The sequence below is a fragment of the Tachyglossus aculeatus genome, chromosome 1 (assembly GCF_015852505.1).
Source record: "Tachyglossus aculeatus isolate mTacAcu1 chromosome 1, mTacAcu1.pri, whole genome shotgun sequence".
Lineage (NCBI taxonomy): Eukaryota > Metazoa > Chordata > Mammalia > Monotremata > Tachyglossidae > Tachyglossus > Tachyglossus aculeatus.
The window spans coordinates 142,594,974-142,616,423 of record NC_052066.1 but is presented as its reverse complement, the minus strand read 5'-3'; the positions used below and the strand labels follow the sequence as shown (position 1 = coordinate 142,616,423).

The following is a 21,450-nucleotide window of genomic DNA, read 5'->3' as shown; positions in this document are numbered from 1 at the left end:
TAAGCCCTCAATAAACACCACTGATTGATTTGTAACTCCAACAGCCAGGATTTGAAGAATTTACAACTCATGCCAGAGGGCTGTAGGGAGAGAGGGACAAACAGATCACTTGACCTGTGGGCAGTCAGATCTGGGGGTCTTTTATTTTACCTTCCGGCCCTGTTGGATCGATCAATCAATCAATCAATCGTATTTATTGCACGCTTACTGTGTGCAGAGCACTGTACTAAGCGCTTGGGAAGTACAAGTTGGCAACATATAGAGACGGTCCCTACCCAACAGTGGGCTCACAGTCTAGAAGGAGGAGACAGAGAACAAAACCAAACATATTAATAAAATAAAAAGAGTAGATATGTACAGGTAAAATAGAGTAATAAATATGTACAAACATATATACATAGGATCAGTGTAGAGTTAATAATAATAATAATAATGGCATTTATTAAGCACTTACTATGTGCAAAGCACTGTTCTAAGTGCTGGGAAGGTTACAAGGTGTAAATATAATAATAATAATAATAACAATGGCATTTATTAAGCACTTACTATGTGCAAAGCACTGTTGTAAGCGCTGAGGAGGTTACAAGGTAACCAGGTTGTCCCCCGGGGGGCTCACAGTCTTAATCCCCATTTTCCAGATGAGGTAACTGAGGCACAGAGAAGTGAAGTGACTTGCCCAGAGTCACACAGCTGACAATTGGCTGAATTGTCAAAATAATAATAATAGTATACATGAAGCACTTATTGGGTGCCAAGTACTGCACTAAGCACTGGGGTAGACACAAGTTAGTCAGGCCAAACACAGTCCCCTGTCCCACATGGGACTCACAGTCTAAGGAGGTGGGAGAACGGTTTTGAGTCATCACTTTACAATCAATCAATGGTGTTTGAGAGCTTACTGTGTACATTCACTCATTCGTATTTATTGAGCGCTTACTGTGTGCAGAGCACTGTACTAAGCGCTTGGAAAGTACAAGTTGGCAACATATAGAGACGGTCCCTACCCAACAGCGGGCTCACAGTCTAGAAGGGGGAGACAGGCTGCAGAGCACTGTCCTAACCACCTGGGAGAATACAATACCACAGAGTTGGCAGACATGTTCCCTGCCCATGAGGAGTTTATTACAGTCTAGAAGCGGAGAAAGACATCCAAACAAATTACAGACAGGTACATAAGTTCTGTAGGGCTGAGGGTCGAGCGAATACCAAGTGCTTAAAGGATACAGTTCCAAGTACAAGGGTAAGAGAGCAGAAGAGAAGCAGCATGGCTCAGTGGAAAGAACATGGGCTTTGGAGTCAGAGGTCATGGGTTCAAGCACTGTTCTAAGCACTGGGGAGGTTACAAGGTGATCAGGTTGTCCCACGGGGGGCTCACAGTCTTAATTCCCATTTTACAGATGAGGGAACTGAGGCCCAGAGAAGTGACTTGCCCAAAGTCACCCAGCTGACAATTGGCGGAGCCAGGATTTGAACCCATGACCTCTGACTCCAAAGCCCAGGCTCTTGCCACTGGGCCACGCTGCTTCTCAGTAGTAACAGCACTGAGTGTCTACCACGAACTGTCGTGGAATCAGTCGCAGAATAAGGACTTAGATGGAGGGTGGTCAGAGCAGAAGCTTTATTACTACAGCTATGAGAGAGAACACCAACGGCAAAACCTCCACCCTGCCTGTTGTGAACTATGATCAGCTCGGTGGGTGCATCCTCCTTATACACTAACATGTGCACAACCTGGTGTTTTCCTCTGACAGAAGAGGAAGCTACAGATGGCCACTAAGTGAGTGGAGTGAGGAAAACAACTGTTTCTCGGAAGGGGAAACCAAAGGCCTTACTCAGCACTCGGAAGGTTTGATCATTTTCCCACGAGGCCTGGGCACTCTTGGACCAGATATTTTTTGATCCACCACGGATTTCACCATTTGGGGTCCGAGGACTGAGTGCGAACCTCCACAGTAGAAAGCAATCAATCGATCGATTGTATTTATTGAGCGCTCACCGTGTGCCGAGCCCTGTATTCAGCGCTTGGGAGAGTACAATATAACAGAGTTGGTAGGCATGGTCCCTGCCCACAAGGAGCTTATAGTCTAGAGGGGGAGACAGGCATGACTATATATTAATATATTATGGCTATTATAATGGTAACTAACTGTTGGGAAAGAACACACAGGGGAGAATTAGAAACATTCTACATGGCTATATATTAATATATTATGGCTATTATAATGGTAACTAACTGTTGGGAAAGAACACACAGGGGAGAATTAGGAACATTCTACGTGTAAAGTGGGGCTCTGGTGGCACATCCAAAAGGGAAGATAAAAACAATAAGAATGCACAGGCAACAAAACCGAGGACGGGGATTAATTAAATATAAAAAATACAATCAAAACAGCAGTAGGACACTGCAGCTAGAAGAGCAGAGCTTTACTTGTGGTGGGCTCTCCCAAGGGTAGTAGGAATTCGGGGCTCAGTTCCCTTGGCTCAGGCTGAGCCATCTAGAAGAAGCTGGGGGGTATTTCTCCATACGGAACAGACCTTGAGCTTCCCCAAGCCACCAAATGTTTGCTTGAAAATTTAACTGCACCAATGACAGACCTTGAGCTTCCCCAAGCCACCAAATGTTTGCTTGAAAATTTAACTGCACCCATGACAGACCTCAATCTAACGCTTTGCGATTTTATGGCCTTTATTCACAACGGGTTTTCACACTTTTTAAAAGACCCCCCGGGTGTTCCTGGAGTCCTCGAAAATATCAGTTTGTTTCTTTGGATTCGGGAACAGAAAACAACCTTGGGGGTGCTGGCAAACAGCTGGCTTGTAGAGGTATCATAGCAGGAGGAACGGGAGGAGGAGGAGGGACTGGGTCTTCAATCCCGGGGTGTTCTGAACTGCTTTCAACCTCATTGACCGGCTTCTCTCCGTGATTCAGAACCTACACGAAAACCGCACCGTCAGTTTTGAACAAAAACCTTCTTGAAATCAAAGCAACCAAGAGGCTTGAAAAAGTCTACTGCTCCCTCTAGATGGTAAGCGCCTTATGGGCAGGGCACGGGTCTGCTAATTCTGTTGTCCTCTCCCAAGCGCTTAGTACAGTGCTCTGCACACGTAAGAACTCAACAAATACCACTGATTGACTCATTGAATATATGACATTTCCAATGATAGACTCAGAAGGGGACTGATCAAATTTTCTTCTTATATTACAGCACCTTTTTACTGACACTTCAAAGTCATCTCTGACCAAATACATAATGGCCCAAATTCTGGATATTGAGCAGAGCTTGTAAATGAGTCCAAATAAATCTAGATTGCAACTAGATTATAAATTCCTTGTTGGCAGGGATCATGTACTTTTCCACATGCTTAGCATAGTGTTCCGCAGAGAGTAGGTACTCAATAAATACTGACTTTCCTTCACTGCCTCGCACTTGCCTTTTTCACTTCCCTGGCACATGATCAGAGGAATTTTTGCCCCAGATGATTATTGCCAATAGCCTTTTAGTCAGCAACACCCCTTTAGCATTCACAGGCCTATCTGCAAACTGAAGCGGACAAGATTCGTTCTCCTCATTTTACAGAAAGCCAGCAATCCTGAAAAATGACTAAGATCTCACTAACACCAAATACTCTGCACTTCTTAAAGTTTGCTTTTCCCCTGATTTTCCCAAGAGGGTGAAAAAAGACTTCTCCGATCCTTCCCCGAGCCATCGCAAGTATCTTTTGACAGAGACACGTTATATAATTCGTGTGGGGACCAAGTGGCATCTGCTGCTGCCGTTGGGGTCTCTGAAAAATCCGTTCTGGGGCTGCAAAATGCACCCGTTCTCCCCACCACTCGTCTCACAATACATGCTGCTGGAGGTAGGAGGAGTAGGAAGAGAGTGGGGATGGTTCAGTGACGACCATCACCACTACGCAAAAAACAACTCAAAAGCGGGTCCCGCTGGCAGTAGGATATACTCCTTTCTCTCAACCTTAGGACCGAAGTGGAGAAGGAATCTTTCAGCTCCCCTGAGAACTGCTTAAAGGACGAAAGGAGTGCCACTGAATCAGAGGTATCAGAGCAGCCCCTACCCAAATGGCCGGGGCCAGAAAAGGAGCACTACCCATCTTTGTGGACACGGTGCAGCATGTGTGCAGAGACTCTCTCAGAGACACTCAAGAGTGCAAAGACTCTCTCTTAGAGACATTCACATGCAAGCTGACCAACTGTGCAAGGTTCTCTCTCAGCGACACTCACGCGCGTGGATACAATCTCTTGTGAGCGGCATCAACTTCAAACTGAAGGGACAACTTTCCATCAACTCCAAGTCATTTTTTTATGGTATTCGCTAAGCGCTTACTGTGTGCCGGGCGCTGCATTAAGCGCTGGGGTAGATACAAGGTAATCAGGTTGTCCCACATGGGGCTCACAGTCTTAATCCCCATTTTACCAATGAGGTAACCGAGGCACAGAGAAGTGACGTGACTTGCCTAAGGTCCCACAGCAGACAAGCCCATGTTCTTTCCACTAGGCTCCGTTGGTTCTCTGAGAAAGGAACCACACAGACTTTCCTTTAACCAAAACAAACCATTGCCATTGAGCATTGCTGGGCCCCAAGACAGTATTCTTTACTTCTACTGAATGTCCCTGGGGGCCTCGTTCAGTGCCCCGGCAATCAGTGTGGACCCCCAAACGCTAGACTCACCTTGTCCAGGAGTTCCTTGGTTTCCTCAGTCAGGGGAGCGTGAGAAAACTTGCACTTGTCACCTTGGTAGCACTTTGTTCGCGTGTGATAGAACTTGCACGGATATTCATGTAATCGGAACTCTTAAGGAACAAATCCAGTACCGACTGGTGATGGGAGGTTTGATAAGTCATTCTGAACTTCGCTATTCCCCCGCGGCTCGGTGAGCAGTTTCAGAAAGGTGATCCTGGGGTCCTGCCTGGAGGGGAGAAGGCTGCCTGGAGGCGGTTTGAGGAGGGGGCGAAGGGGAGAAGCACCTGCTTTTCCAACCCGAATGGCGCAAAGGACCACCTCTATTCCTCAGTGGGGCTGGGCTCTGGGTTGACGCTTGAGGACGACTCAGTATTCCATCTCATTTGGAAGAAAGATGGAACTCTAGTTTCTGAGTGACTCCGGGGCTCAAAACCTTACGGACCAACTCCCCCCAGGACCGAAGCGGAGATGGAACTTTTCAGCTCCCCGGGGAACTAGTGAAGGATGAAAGGAGGAGTGCCGCCGAGTTAGATAGGTGGGACTCCAGGTTGAAGAACGGCCCTGTTGCCCTGGGGTGTTGCTGACCAATAGGCTATTGGCAATAATCATCTGGGGCAAAAATTCCTCTGATCATATGCCAGTGAAGTGAAAGAGGCAAGTGCAAGGCAAGATGAAAGTGCCTATGCAGTGAAGGAAAGAGTCAGTATTTGAGTACCTACTCTCTGCGGAACGCTATGCTAAGCATGTGGGAAAGTACATGATCCCTGCCAACAAGGAATTTATTATCTAGTTACAATCTAGATTTATCTGGACTCATTTACGAGTTCTGCTCAATATCCGGAATTTGGGTCATTATGTATTTGGTCAGAGTGCTCTCGGTAATTACAAAGATGAGGATGAGAAGTGAGTTACCGAATCCTAAGCAACTTATTATCTTGAAATGTAGTGGAAAACACCCCGGGATCACGCTTCTTTCACCAACATGATGGACAGTTGCAAATTCCCCAAATTCTGTAGTTGCTGCCATTTGGAGACTGTAAAGCTTCTTGTGGGCAGGATCACATTGTACTATACTATATACTGTGTATTGTATTACATACTGTATTATATACTGTAGTATGCTGTACTTTCCCAAATCTCCTAGTACAGTTCTCTGCACATGGTAAGTGCTCAATAGATAGCACCAACTGACTGACTGTTCCATTGGAAAGGTGGCTACCTTCTCTGGATGTTCCTGGGTGTTAGACTGTGAAAGCTACAGGGCAGCATGGTTTGATGACTTAGCTCAGAACTGGGGCCCAGGAACCCAAGACTTGGGGGAGCCTCTTTTCTTTGTTGGAAGTCGTAAGAACACTTTATCCTGACAGGGCTGATGGAGAGGATATTTGCTTGCAAGAGTTTCTCTTTAAGAGCCAGGGAGAAAACTGGTACAACTCAACTAGCTGCCTCGAGAGAGAGAGGGAAGTTTTCTGGGTGGGTTTGCCAAATCGAATATGGATCATTCTACTGGGATGGTCTCACTTTCCTTTTGTAGCAGAAAAAAAACCCCAAACCTTGTTTTGGAAAAAAACAAAACAAAAAAACCCATTCAGTTTCAGGATATTGTGCATGTAGCGGCAATTCTCCCCTCTATTGCAGTAGCCCTGGATGTAGAATTTGCAGATTTCCTTTCTCTTCTCCAATTCTCCTTCATGCTCAAATCTGCATTGTTCTCCCTGTGGATGAGATAAGGAGAAGAAATACAATAAACAAGGCACCGAGCCTTAGACCACTTCATTGTAACTACCATTATGACAAGTTAAAGCATTTATTAATTGGATTTTACTTCTCGCCATTCAAAAAAAAAAACCCTAATACTCTGCGGTGACTGGGGTGGTTTTTCTTCACACCTCAGACAGTGACCATGGTAATCCCTGGCTACCCCCAGGTTACCACAGTTATCCCTCAGTGGACTAAAGCCCACATGGGCTGGAGCATCTCCAAACCGTTCCAACCTCTGAGGGCATGTTGGGTACGCCGGATGAGGCTCCTCCAATCTGAGAGGTGAACCCCGAGAGGGGGACTGCCACTCCCCGAAAATACAGCAGGCTGATCCTGTCCAAAGTACTTGCAAGAAGAAGAGCTAACTTGTTACCCTCACCCTCCAAAATGTGGGTAGGTTGTGAGTGATCTCATTGCGGGGTTCATTTCTTAGTGGAAAGAGCACAGGTTTGGGAGTCAGAGGTAACTGGACAATTCTCTTGACAATTAACACAATACTATTTAAATAATAATAATGATGTGGCATTTGTTAAGCGCTTACTATGTACAGGCACTGTTCTAAACGCTGGGGTAGATACGATATAATCGGGTTGGACACAGTCCCTGCCCCACATAGGGCTCCCCGTTTTAATCCCCATCCTACAGGTGAGGCAACTGAGGCCCAGAGAAGCAACTTGAATTGTCCAAGGTCACACAGCAGACGAGTGGCAGAGCAGAAACTAGAACCTAGGTCTTTCTGACTCTTTCCACTAGGTTACAACTAACATCCCAAAGGACTCGACTGCGAGGGGGTGGGAAGGAGGGGGATAACTGGCATTCCAAAGGGATGGGGAGACGGGAAGAGGGAGGAAAGATGCCCACGGGACCCTGGGACCCAGATTATGCCAGGGAAAGAGGAAGGAGAGGGCCTGTTCCTTCTGAAGGAACTCTCAAGGAAGAAGGCACTTCCATACCAGACTCTTCTGGCAGTTCATTCCCAGGCATCTTCTAGACTGTGAGCCCACTGTTGGGTAGGGACTGTCTCTATATGTTGCCAACTTGTACTTCCCAAGCGCTTAGTACAGTGCTCTGCACACAGTAAGCGCTCAATAAATACGATTGATTGATTGATTCTGGGGCTCCAAATCCCCTGGCGTACCCAGAAAGGCTACTCTTTACCCCTTAGTGGCCATCCCCTGGGCGATGAGGGGGTCAGCTAGGGGAAGTGGGGTGGAAAAGGCCCACCGGGAGACCCGGTGGGGGGGCCTTTCAAGGATGCGGGTTTGGATTACCGAGCTCAGATGCCACTCGGGGACCTGGAGGCTGCTGGGAGCAGCCAAATGCCGCACACTAGAGGAAGCTTCAGGCGGCAGGGAGCCACGTGAGACACTCCTTTCCTCTCGCCTGTGCCTATCGCCCGCTTTACCTCCGCAAAGAGGACTTAAAGGTCATGATTTTTCACACGTTAAGCACTTTTCTAACAGCGGGAAGTTCACCAACCGGGAGCGATTTTGAGCACAGAAATTCAAAAGACCGGACCTAAAAATCAGACGGACATGAAACAAGTCCTTTCTCGGAAGGGGTTTCGCGGCCCAGAAAATGATTTACCTTGATGCACCTCCCATCCAGAAAATATTTACAGATCTGCTTTCCTTTGCGCTCCACGGTGTGCTGATTTATGAACTCTTGACTCAACTTCACACATTTCTTCACAGGTTGACTAGGCTAAAAGGGACAAAGATACAAAGATACTGTTAGCTATTAAACTATAACTGGAGCACAGTAGGGGTGAGGGTAGAGGGAGAGATGGGGAGAGAGCAAGAATGCAGGAAGGGGGGAGAGACAAAGAGAGTGGGACACACACACACGCACACAAAAAAATGAAGTTTGCGGGAAGAGGATAGTGAGAAACTCAGTGGAAAGAGCACGGGCTTGGGAGCCAGAGGTCATGGGTTCTAATCCCGGCTCTGCCACTTATCAGCTGTGTGACTTTGGGCAAGTCACTTCACTTCTCTGAGCCTCAGTTACCTCATCTGTAAAATGGGGATTAAGACTGTGAGCCCCATGTGGGACAACCTGATGACCTTTTATCTCCCCCAGCACTTAGAACAGTGCTTGGCACACAGTAAGCGCTTAACAAATACCAAAATTATTATAAACTCTGTAGTGGAGAATGAACCTTGCTCCTTCCTTTCCCCAGTACAGCACTCTTCCTGGCTTCTCTGTCCCTTCTTGGGAGATGGGGAGGACACATGGTTTTTGGCCAGAAACCCCTCATGCATGCACAGACATTTCCGATAAACCCCTGAGCTGAGGTACATTTAACACATTTATAATCAGATGAAAATCCCAATGGTTAGATGTAGTCTGGTGGATAAACGGTAAGACAGTTGAAATCTAACAAAAAGCTTGAGCTACGGACATTCAGTTTTTGGGTGGGAGACCCTGAGATTTGCTGAACTGAAGCCCGTCGGGATCAAAGGTCCTTGCCGTGGGCAAGGAATGTGTCTGTTATATTGTCACACTGTACTCTCTCACGCACTCAGTGTGCAATAAACGCTCAATATATACCATCGATTAGTCTGAAAAAGGCGAGATTGGCCCTCAAGTTCCTGGCTACAAATGTGGCTTATTTTGTTTTCTCTCACATCTCTCCGCTCTAGCGTACTGCCTCTCTCTCTCCCCCTCCTTTTTTACCCAAGACGCAGTGCAGGGCAAGGGCAGCGTCACTTGTCCAGTCCTGGGCTCTGCCTCACCACCTGACCGTTCACCATTCAGAGGGTTCATCGTAACCAGATGCTACTTCTGGTTTCTCTGAGAGATTTCAAAGCTCCTTTTTTTCCCCAAGGGATAGTACCTTTACCTGTTGGCTACCCTCTGAAGCCCCGTCTCCTTGTCATTGCATACAAACCTGGCAAAAAAATCGATCTATCAATCATATTTATTGAATGATGATTAGGCGCAGAGCACTGCATTAAGGGCTTTGAATATAGTACTGTAACAGACATAATTCCTGCCACCGCTGGGTAAGGCCTTACTTCCCACCTCCCAGAGAGGCAGGCCCAGATGGAGGTTTGGCTTGCTTGTTATCGTTGATAGAGCCCAGGCTGGGAGTCAGAAGGTCATGGGTTCTAATCCTGGCTCCACCACTTATCTGCTGTGAGACCCTCGCCAAGTCACTTCACTTTTTTGGGCCTGTTGCCTCATCTGTAAAATGGGGATTATGACTGGGAGTCCCACATCCAACCCGATTTGCTTGACTATATCTCAGTGCTCATCTGTAAAATGGGGATTATGACTGCACATGAGACAGGGACAGCATCCAACCCGATTTGCTTGACTATATCTCAGTGCTTAATACAGTTCCTAGCACATAGTAAGTGACTTGGCTGAGATCACAAAGTGCATGCATAAAAGGTTTTGTGTGCACCAGACTGTCAGTGAGTGTATACGAGGGTGTGTGTCTGAATGTACCAGTGTGCATATGTGGGTATATACTCTATTTTGCTTGTACATATTTACATATTCTATTTATTTTATTTGTTAATATGTTTTGTTTTGTTGTCTGTCTCCCCCTTCTAGACTGTGAGCCCGCTGTTGGGTAGGGACCGTCTCTATATGCTGCCAACTTGTACTTCCCAAGCTCTTAGTACAGTGCTCTGCACACAATAAGAAATACGATTGAATGAATGAATAATAAGCGCTTAACAAATATCCCATATTATTATTCTGTGCTTGTGGACTGATGATCCACGTCAACCATCCTCAGTGGCTCGCTGGAGGATTGGGCTTCATGTTCTTTTCGGACCTCCTTGTGGAAGGGAGCGGAGAAGAGGAGTCTAGGAAGTCCCAGCCCATAGAACCCAGACTAAGCCCCCTTTTCCTCAGCTCCCCTTCCTTTCCGCGTCACCTCGACTTGTTCCCTCTGCTCTTCCCCCCATCTCCCTGCTCCACAGCACTTATATATGTTTATATCTATAATTCTATTTATTTCTACAGATCCCTGCTTACTAGTTTTGATGTCTGTCTCCCCTCCTCTAGACTGTACACCCACTGTGGGCAGGGACTGTCTCTCTTTACTGTTGTACTGTACTTTCAATCAATCAATCAATCAATCATATTTATTGAGCGCTTACTGTGTGCAGAGCACTGTACTAAGCGCTTGGGAAGTACAAGTTGGCAACATATAGAGACAATCCCTACCCAACAGTGGGCTCACAGTAAGCACTCAATAAATTTGATTTAATGAATGAACAGAAACCATCCTGAAGCAGATCCGATCCATCGTTTTTTGGGGGGGTTTTTTTTGGTTTATTTTATGGTATTTGCTAAGTGCTTACTTCGTGTCAAACACTGTTCTACGCATTCTACTAGGGTAGCCACAAGTTAATTCGGTTAGACACGGTCCCTGTCCCGCATGGGACTCGCCATCTAAGTAGCGGGGAGAACGCACTCCCAAGCACTTAGTAAAGTGCTCTGCACACAGTAAGCGCTCAATAAATGTGGCTGACTGACTGAAGAGGAGAACTGGGGCACAGAGAAGTTGAGCGACACAGCAGAGTCAGGATTAGAACCCAGGTCCTCTGCCTCCCAGGCAGGTGATCTTCCCACCAGGCCACTCTGCTTTGAGTGAGTCTGAGAACAGGACTGACCATCCAGAGGCGTTCCCTGTGGCCAGATCTACAACTCTGAAGAAACTTCAGGCTGATGTTCTTGTGGTTTCTGCTGGGAATACCACAAGATCTCTATTCTACAGGTTGTTACCACTTTTTTTTTTAATGGTACTTGTTAAGCGCTTACTATGTGTCAAGCACCGTTCTAAGTGCTGGGTTAGAGACAAGTTAATCAGGTCGGACACAGATCCTGCCCCTCATGGGAGCGGTCTATGCCTTCTGATACTTTTATCCCCTGTTCTGTTCTCCTCATTATGGTCTTTGTAACTAGGGTGCTTTATACCAATGGAAAGACAACTGGGAATCAGCTTATTATACACTGTCCTTGTCACCAACCAATTTTCTTATCATTCAAATGGAGAGGGGGTGCACAGCTCTTGTCATAAAAACCTGTTCAGATTCCTTTAGAATACAAGGAAGCCACGCTTCATCATGACTCTCCTAGCACCATGCTGGCTAAATTGCTCTTTCATTCCAATCCATTAAAAACAGAATTAATAGAAAAATGTTCCCTAAGGTTCCCTTACTTGAAGTGCGCTCGCTAAGAATTTTGCCGTGAGACTCACTTCTTTGGTAAATCCAAAGGGAGGGATGCGTGAGGTATGGAGGAACAAGTGTTCTCCCTATTTTACAGATGAGGAAACTGAGATCCAGGGAGGTCACGGGACTTCTCTGAGGTAACACAGGCCGGTGGCAGGATTGGGAGTCGAGCCCAGGCCTTCTGGCTTGTAGAGTTGGCCCATAGTACCTATCCACCCCTTATTTTGCCTAACCCAGTTTGCGAGTTCCCACTGCAAAGTTGTGAAAGTCGGGTGGGAAAATTAGTGGCAGGATGTGGAGAAGGTTAAAACATCAGAAAGCATTTGGGGTCCACTTAGGTACATGTCTGTAATTTTATTTATTTATATTAATGCCCGTTTCCGCCTCTAGACTGTAAAGCTTGTTGTGGGCAGGGAATGTGTCTGTTTTATTGTCATCTTGCACTCTCCCAAGCGCTTAGTGCTCTGCACACAGCTAGCGCTCCACAAATGTAACTGACTGACTGGCTGGGGATTCAATACCTGGGTTCCTTCCTACTTAGAAAGTGAGCCCCGGTGCTTAGTATGGGTCCTGGAACGTAGTAAGTGCTCAACAAATGCCACAATTATCGCTATTATATTTCCTTTCAAACAATATTAATTCTCGCTCCTGAAGAACTGCAGGAAACAGCTGGGATTTTCCGGAAAGCAGGTCCTCCCCAGACTCACGCCCCAACTCTGAGAAACCCTGTACATGGGGGAAATGGGGCCATCCCGTACCCCACAGAGCATCCCATTGCCGTTGCAAGCCCCATAACGGCAGCCCAGTCCCCCAGAATTTCCAGCTGTCAGATCGTTGGAGGGGCTGCGGTAATTGGAACAGAGCTCTGAGAGGTCAAATGACTTGCCCAGGGTCACACAACAAGTACAGTGAGAAGTCACAGGATCTGCCTTTCAACAGCTGTTCATTTACTACAATCTTATCTCCGTGGTTTCATAAGGAGAAGCAGCATGGCTCAGTGGAAAGAGCCTGGGCTTTGGAGTCAGAGGTCATGGGTTCAAATCCCAGCTCCGCCACTTGTCAGCTGTGTGACTTTGGGCAGGTCACTTCACTTCCCTGGGCCTCAGTTCCCTCATCTGTAAAATGGGGATGAAGCCTGTGAGCCCCCCGTGGGACAACCTGATTACCTTGTTCCCCCCCAGCGCTTAGAACAGTGATTGGCACATAGTAAGTGCTTAATAAATGCCATTATTATTATTTGGAACTTGGCTGTCTTTTATGGTATTTGTTAAGCGCTTACTATGTGTCGAACACTGTTCTAAGCGCTGGGGTAGGTACAGGTTAATTAGGTCAGACACAGTCCCCATCCCGCATGGAGCTCAAAGTAGGAAGGTGAAGAGGTGATGAATCCTCATTTTACATTGAGGAAACTGAGGCCCAGAGGTGAAGTGACTTGCCCAAGGTCAGAGAGCAAGCAATTGGCAGAGCCGGGATTAGAACCCAGGTCCTCTGATTCCCAGGTCTGTGCTCTTTCCACTAGGCCATGCTGGTTCTTAATTCATTATCAGTCTTCCCCAACTGAGAAAGGAGGACTGTGCTTGATTTAATCATCTCCTAATGTACTGATAATAATAATAATAATAAAGGCATTTATTAAGCGCTTATTATGTGCAAAGCACTGTTCTAAGCGCTGATCCTGGTGCTTCCCTTAGAACAGTGCTCCAGTGCTTAGAACAGTGCTTGGCACATAGGAAGCACTTAACAAATACTATCATTATTACCACAGAGCTCAGGACAGAGTAACATCTTCGTCAATATCACTGTTCCTACTACTATTTCTTGTGATACTTCTTCCACCCAGCCTGAATTCTGGGAGGTAATAAGCGCTTAATAAATCCCATCCTCATGTAATAATGGTACTTGTTAAATGCTTACTATGTGCCGAGCACTGGGGTAGATACAAGGTAATCAGGTTGGACACAGTCCCTTGGCATTCATTCATTCAATCGTATTTACTGAGCGCTTACTGTGTGCAGAGCACTGTACTAAGCGCTTGGGAAGTACAAGTTGGCAAGTTGTCCCACATGGGGCTCTAACTCTTAATCCCCATTTTCCAGATGAGGTTACCGAGGCCCAGAAAAGTGAAGTGACTTGCCGAAGGTGTCACAGCAGACACATGGCAGAGTCATGATTAGAACCCAGGTCCTTCTGTCTCCCAGGCCTGTGCTCTATCTAGGAAAGTGTCCAGTACTGTGCTGAGCACTGGGGTACATAAGTCAACTAGATCAAAAAGTCACAGTGTGGGCACCAAGAAAACTATTAATGACTGTGGTGTTTATTGAGGGCTTATTATACGCCAAGCACTGTACTAAGCACTGGGGTAGATTTGAGACAATCATCATCATCATCAACAATCATATTTATTGAGCGCTTACTATGTGCAGAGCACTGTACTAAGCGCTTGGGAAGTACAAATTGATTACAATCAGATTAGACACGGTCACAGTGTGACTGTGGTGACATCAGGGTACCACAAAAATATCACTCAACTTTGATATTTGTTCAGTGTTTACTACATAATAAAATAATAATAATAATAATGGTGCTATTTGTTAAGCGCTTACTATGTGCCAAGCACTGGAGTAGATAGAAGGTAATCAGGTTTTCCCACGTGGGTCTCAGTCTTAATCCCCATTTTACAGATGAGGCTACTGAGGCCCAGAGAAGTGAAGCGACTTGCCCAAGGTTGCACGGCAGGGCGAGTGGTGGAGCTGGGATTACGGAAGCCAGGAAGATGCAACTAGTAGAAGGCGAATGGAATTGTGATTTTTATTTCCAACCCTAGTAGCTTCAACTCTATTCTTAAGGTGCCCCTTAGGCACAGAGTTCATTCATTCATTCATTCAATCAATCGTATTTACTGAGCACTTACTGTGTGCAGAGCACTGTACTAAGCGCTTGGGAAGTACAAGTCGGCAACATACAGAGACGTTCGGGCCCTGAGAAGTTAGTGACTTGCCCACAGTCGCACTGCAGGAAAGTTGGGGTGCTGGGCCTCCTGACACCCAGCCCCATGTTCTTTCTGAGAGGCCACGCCACCCCCCCAATCAATTCTTCGATAGAGCACATTAATACTATCTATACAACCAGCTGAAACGACCCCACACTCTTCCTGCTTATACGTGTAGATGCTCATCTCCTCCAACGCCCAGGTACCGTACCTCTTGAAAGCCATCTGTTCCTGAAAATGCATTAGGCCCTTTATTACCTCCTCTTCCTCTTCCTCGGTCTTTGCGCTTCGTTTTCTTCTGCAAACCGCGGCCGCGACCGACGCTGAGGTCTTTACCCTTCTGTTCAACACCTAAGGGAGGTAAAAATCCCCTTCAGACCCGTTCCGGGAAGACAGAGAATGCAGCCAGACCAAGCCCCCCTTTCCCTCTGCTCCCCCTCCCTCCTCACTCGCTTTGCTCTACCCCCTTCCCCGCCCCGCGTTTACATGTTTATAATAATTCTATTTATTTTTATTAGTGATGTGTACATACCCATAATTCTATTTATTTATAATGATGCTACATATGCCTGTTTACTTGTTTTGATGTCTGTCTCCCCTCTTCTAGACTGTGAGCCCGTTGTGGGCAGAGATTTTCTCTATGTGTTGCTGAATCGTACTTCCCAAGTGCTTCATGCAGTGCTCTGCACACAACAGGCACTCAATAAGTACGACTGAATGAATTAATTTATTCTTCCACAAGAGAAAGTGCGGTGTAAGGTGTGGAGTTCTTCCTCCAACTTTCCGGCCCTGCCCCTACGAGCCAACGATGGGGAAAAGTGGGTTGGATTTTTATAATAATAATAATAATAATAATAATAATGGTGGTATCTGTTAAGTGCTTACTATGTGCCAAGCACTGTTCTAAGCACGGGGGGGGGGGGGGGGGGAATACAAGGTGATCAAGGTTGTCCCACGTGGGGCTCACAGTCTTAATCCCCATTTTACAGATGAGGGAACTGAGGTCCAGAGAAGTTAAGTGACTTGCCCAAGGTCAAATAGCTAAGTGGAGGAGCTGGGACTCGAACTCATGACCTCTGACTCCCAAGTCCGGGCTCTTTCCACTCTTTATATTTCACGTCCAGGAGAAGCAGCGTGGCTCAGTGGAAAGAGCCTGGGCTTTGGAGTCAGGGGTCATGGGTTCAAGTCCCGGCTCGGCCAACTGTCAGCTGTGTGACTTTGGGCAAGTCACTTCACTTCTCTGGGCCTCAGTTCCCTCATCTGTAAAATGGGGATTAAGACTGTGAGCCCCCCCGTGGGACAACCTGATCACCTTGCAACCTTCTCAGCACTTAGAACAGTGCTTTGCACATAGTAAGTGCTTAATAAATGCCATTATTATTATTATTATTATTATTATTAGAACATGGAGCCGTGCCAGAGCGGACCAAAGAGAGAGGGGCTGACCACCTCTTGCCAAAGTCGAGATGGACTGGCCCTCCCACCCTCTCCCCAGCTGCTTCCTCTAGACTGGGAACATATCTAATTCTGTTATATTGCCCTCTCCCAAGCGCTCAGTACGAAGCTCTGCACATAGTAAGCGTCAGTAAAGACCACTGACAGACACACCACAGGCCTCGGAGTCAGAGGACCTGAGTTCTCATTCCAGCTCTGCCACTTGTCTGCTGTGTGACCCTGGGCAAGTCATTTAACTTCTCTGTACCTCAGTTCTCTCGTCTGTAAAATGGGGATTCGATACCTGCTCTCCTTCCCTCACAGACTGTGAGCCCTGTGTTTGAACTGTGGGCTCTGCCTGACCTGATTATCCCAGCACTTGACACAGAGTAACAAACAAACATTGCGTAGAGCATGGGCCTGGGAATTAAGAGGACTTGGGTTCCAGGCCCAGCTCCGCCACTTGCCTGCTGTGTGACCTTGGGCAAATCGCTTCACTTCTCTGGGCCTCAGTTCCATCTTCTGCAAAATGGGGATTCAGTACCTATTCTCCCTCCTACTTAGATCGTGAACCCCATGTCAGATCTAACTTGAATCTATCCCTGCGCTTAATACAGTGCTTGGCAAATAGTAAGCGCTAAGAGAAGCAGCGTGGCTCAGTGGAAAGAGCACGGGCTTTGGAATCAAGGTCACGGGTTCAAATCCAGCTCCTCCAATTGTCAGCTGAATGACTTTGGGCAAGTCACTTCTTTGTGCCTCGGTTACCTCGTCTGTAAAATGGGGATTAAGACTGTGAGCCCCCCATGGGACAACCTGATCACCTTGTAACCTCCCCAGTGCTTAGAACAGTGCTTTGCACATAGTAAGCGCTTAATAAATGCCATTATTAAGAAATACCACAATTATTATCATTGTTACTAATAATCATCTTCTTCGTCATATTTATTGAGCATTTACATGTGCAGAGCACTGTATTAAATGCTTGGGAGAGTGCAATGTACCATCTGGTAGACATGTTCCCTGCTTACAATGAGCTTACTAAATACCACAATTATTCTCATCTCTTCTTATTTTAACTACGTAACTTGACTCTCATTCAACCTACATATTCAATCCATTACTAAATCCTGTCAGTTCGACTTTCACGGCACTGCTAAAATCCACCCCTTCCTCTCCATCCAAACTGCTACCACGTTAATCCAAGCACTTAGCCCATCCCTCCTTACTAACTGGATCAGTCTCCCTGCTGACCTCCCTGCCTCCTGTCTCTCTCCACTCCAGTCCATACTTCACTCTGCTGCCCGGTCATTTTTCTACAAAAATGTTCAGGCCATGTTTCCTCACTCCTCAAGAAACTCCAGTGGTAGCCCATCCACCTCCGCATCAAACAGATACTCCTCACCACTGGCTTTAAAGCACTCAACCACCTTGCCCCCTCCTGCCTCACCTCACTGCTCTCCTACAACACAGCCCACATGCTTCGCCCCTCTAATGCTCACCATCTCAGTGTATCTCGATCTATCTCGCCACCGACCTCTCGCCCATGGCCTGCCTCTGGCCTGGAACAGCCTCGCTCCTCAAATCTGACAGGCAAATACTCTCCTCCCACTTCAAAGCCTTACTGAAGGCCCATCTCCTCCAAGAGGCCTTCCCTGACTAAGCCCTCCTTTCCTCTTCTCCCATTTCCTTTTGGGTCACCCTGACTTGACCCCTGTATTTACCACCCCCACAGCTCCACAGCACTCATGTACCTATCATAATTTATTTATTTATATTAATATGTTTCCCCTTCTAGCCTGTAAGCTTGCTGTGGGTAGGGGACGTGTCTGTTATATTGTGACATATTGTTACATCGGACTCTCTCAAGAACTTAGTACACTGTAAGCGCTCAATAAACTCTGTTCTACACCAGGATGTAGACGGTAGACTCTGTTCTCTAGATTATCAAACTCATGGTGGAAAGGGAATGTGTCTGTTATACTGTTGTATTACACTCTGCTCAGCACTTAGTACAGTGCTCTGCACACAGAAAGAGCTCAATAAAATACCACTGACTGACTGATAAGCCACAGCACTGTGGCTACCCAATACACTGCTATGAAGAAGAAACCATGAAGCTCTTCAAACAGAGCAGTTTCACTTCTCGAGATCTCCCCCTTGTAGAACCATGAAGCTCTTCAAACTGGGCAGTTTCACTTCTGGAGATCTCCCCCTTCTAGACTGTAAGCCCATTCTTGGGTAGGGACCGTCTCTATATGTTGCCGACTTGTACTTCCCAAGCGCTTAGTACAGTGCTCTGCACACAGTACAGTATGATTGAATGAATGAACCGACCTACTTGTGTAAAGACTCATTCTGGCAGTTTGAAATTTGAAAATACTTTGGCCTGGAGAGCTCCCTTTTTATGATTAACACAATACTAACTGCACTATCAGTGTTCAACAAATAATGGGGAGTCACCCACATATCAAGGGAAGATAATTCCTAACTGAAAGCAGTTTGTCCTGAAGTCAGCAAGAATTATGCCATTAGATAATGTAAGTCATTAATGAAGGATCTGATTTAATTTCCTCCCGTGGCAGACTATTATTCCTTGGCATTAGAAATAAAAGATGTCTTATCAAAATTTAAGTTAAAGCTGCAGCCCCATGGCTTGAAGGTCAAAATCAATGGTATTTATTAAGCGCTTCCTAGGTGCAGAGGACCGTATTAAGCACTTACGGTACAAAGTAGGGGTCACTTTAGAAAAACCTGTCTGCTTTCATACATCTCAAAAACACAGATAAATCTTGTTGATCCGTGAACCCTGCCGAGAACACATGTGTGCCTGGTGACGCCAGAGTCGCTACATGAACTTCCAGATATAGCCATCTTGAATATTACTTTTTAAACGTTTCCCCGGTGTGGGTTAACAAACACGTGGACAGAAGAATAACTAGTGGATCAGAGCATATTCGATTTTCAAAAGACCTTTGACAAGGTAGCAGGTCGAAGACTTTGCAGTAATCATGAAATGACTAAAAGGAAGGAAATAAGCCATCACGGACGCAGCACGGCCTAGGGGAAAGTGAGCAGTCTGGGAGATCAGAGCACCTGGGTTCTAATGCCGGCGCCGTCAACGGACCGCTGTGTGACCCTGGGCAAGTCACTTAACTTCTCAATCAATCGTATTTATTGAGCGCTTACTGTGTGCAGAGCACTGTACTAAGCGCTTGGGAAGTACAAGTTGGCAACATATAGAGACAGTCCCTACCCAACAGTGGGCTCACAGTCTAAAAGGGACTTTTAAAAGGGAAACTTCTCGGCTTCCTCAACGGTAAAACAGGGACAAAATGTCTCCTCAGACTGGCCCTCTGCCACCGTTAGTGAGACAAGACTAGACTTACTTTGTTGGATCCCTTTCATCTCCTGGGTTTTCAGGGCTTCATCAGGCACTGGGGTTCTTAAGGCAGTGCTTGAGGTTTCTTTTGCTTGTATGTACTGTTTCAGCTGATCGGCAAAATCCTCTTCCTCGCTGTGACTGAATTTCCCCAAGGGGCTGCTGCATTCATCATACTTCCAATTTTTTGATTCTTGACACTCCTGCTAAAAAAATAAACAAATAAATAAAATAAAATGAAAGATGGATCATTTCTGGTGTTTGTTGGAGAAGACGGAAGCATCTACTTTCCCCTCCCCACAGCACCTGTATATATGTTTGTACAGATTTATTACTGTATTTATTTTACTTGTACATATTTACTCTTCTATTTACCTTGTCAATGATGTGCATCTAGCTTTATTTCTATTTATTCTGATGACTTGACAACCGTCCACATGTTTTGTTTTGTTGTCTGTCTCCCCCTTCTAGACTGTGAGCCCGTTGTTGGGTAGGGACCGTCTTTATATGTTGCTAACTTGTACTTCCCAAGCGCTTAGTACAGTGCTCTGCACACAGTAAGCGCTCAATAAATACGATTGAATGAATGAACTCAAAATATCAACATCCCTGAGAGACGCTTAATACATTATCATTATTATTATGTGCTATCCAGACAGAAAGGGTGACTTTTTTTTTTTACTTTTTCAATGCTATCTTTTAAGTGCTTACTATGTACCAAGCACTGTACTAAGCACTGGGGTACATGCAAGATAATCATGTTGGGTACAGTCCCAATCCCACATGGGGCTCACAGTCTTAATCCCTATTTTACAGACAAGGGAACTGAGGCACAGAGGAGGAGATGAAAAGGTAATTTTAAAGCAATACCTGAAGAAATAATTTGTCATAATCCCTGTAGTGGGTAACAGGTCTCTTTTTGGGAGGCTCTCCCGATGAATTTTCAGTGTCCAAATCAAGATTGCAGTTGGAACTGTTATCATCACCTGGGGAATTATGCTGAAAGATAAAAATAAATTCTTGCTCAAAGAAACAAAAAACAGAACTTTTACAAACACCAGGGTAAAATAACTAGGGTTTAACTTCAGTAAACATGTTTAATGTTGCTGAGAATTTAACAAGGGATCCTTTTAAAACAAGCAATTTCATTTCCATAGAGCCAGTTCCACAAAAAAACAAATTTCTAACCTTGGGTTTCTCCCATCTTCTTTGGGTTTGTTCTTTGGCTTTTGTGGATTTCTCTCTTGATTTTCTGTGAGTTTCCTCTCTTTTCTCTTGTCTGCTCCCTTTTGCTTCTTGCTTTTGGGGGTCTTCGAATCCTGCCGTCTTTATTTCACCACCTTTTCTACAGGGGAAAAAGTGTGTTTCATACTTTCAGTGTTGGTAGATACAAAATATGCTGATGCCCCCTGGAAAACTGTGGTACTGTTCCAAGAATGTTTGAAATAGAACCATTTCACTCCTCTAGAGAGAAGACTCCTTGTAGGAGGTCCATCAATCAATCAATCGATCGTATTTATTGAGCGCTTACTGTGTGCAGAGTACTGTACTAAGCGCTTGGGAAGTACAAGTTGGCAACATATAGAGACAGTTCCTACCCAACAGTGGGCTCACAGTCTAAAAGGGGGAGACAGAGAACAAAACCAAACATACTAACAAAATAAAATAAATAGAATAGATATGTACAAGCGGTGGTACTTATCGAATGCTTACTGTGTACAGAGTACTGCACTAAACACTTGGGAGAGTGCAACACAACAGAGTTGGTAGATACATTCCCTGCCCATAATGAGCTGACAGTCTAGAGGGGACGGTGTCTCCAACTGTTACATTTTACTCTCCCAAGCGCCCAAAAAAAGTGCTCTGCACACAGTAAGCGATGAGGGATCTGAGGCTCAGAGAAGTCGAGTGAGCAGACAAGCAGCAGAGGTAGACATCAGACAAGCAAAAGAGCTGGGATTAAAACCCAGGTCTCCTGATTCCCAAGCCTGTGCC

At 45.9% G+C, this 21,450-nt stretch overlaps 1 protein-coding gene across 4 annotated transcripts in view; it reads right to left on the bottom strand.

The window, feature by feature from the left end:
- Nucleotides 1-2,668: 2,668 nt before the first annotated feature.
- ZC3H8 (zinc finger CCCH-type containing 8) overlaps nt 2,669-21,450 on the bottom strand; it is a 43,856-nt gene continuing 25,074 nt past the window's right edge. For 3 of the 4 annotated variants that reach the window (XM_038752506.1, XM_038752483.1, XM_038752491.1), the window contains exons 2-9: nt 20,644-20,800; nt 20,326-20,454; nt 19,463-19,661; nt 14,854-14,993; nt 8,049-8,165; nt 6,304-6,415; nt 4,689-4,798; nt 2,669-2,932 (exon numbers count right to left, since the gene is read on the bottom strand). In XM_038752506.1, coding sequence (XP_038608434.1) covers nt 2,753-2,932; nt 4,689-4,798; nt 6,304-6,415; nt 8,049-8,165; nt 14,854-14,993; nt 19,463-19,661; nt 20,326-20,454; nt 20,644-20,800 — 1,144 coding nt within the window. In that variant the 3' untranslated portion in view covers nt 2,669-2,752. The remainder of the gene's footprint in view (nt 2,933-4,688; nt 4,799-6,303; nt 6,416-8,048; nt 8,166-14,853; nt 14,994-19,462; nt 19,662-20,325; nt 20,455-20,643; nt 20,801-21,450) is intronic. The other variant, XM_038752499.1, reaches the window with a different exon arrangement.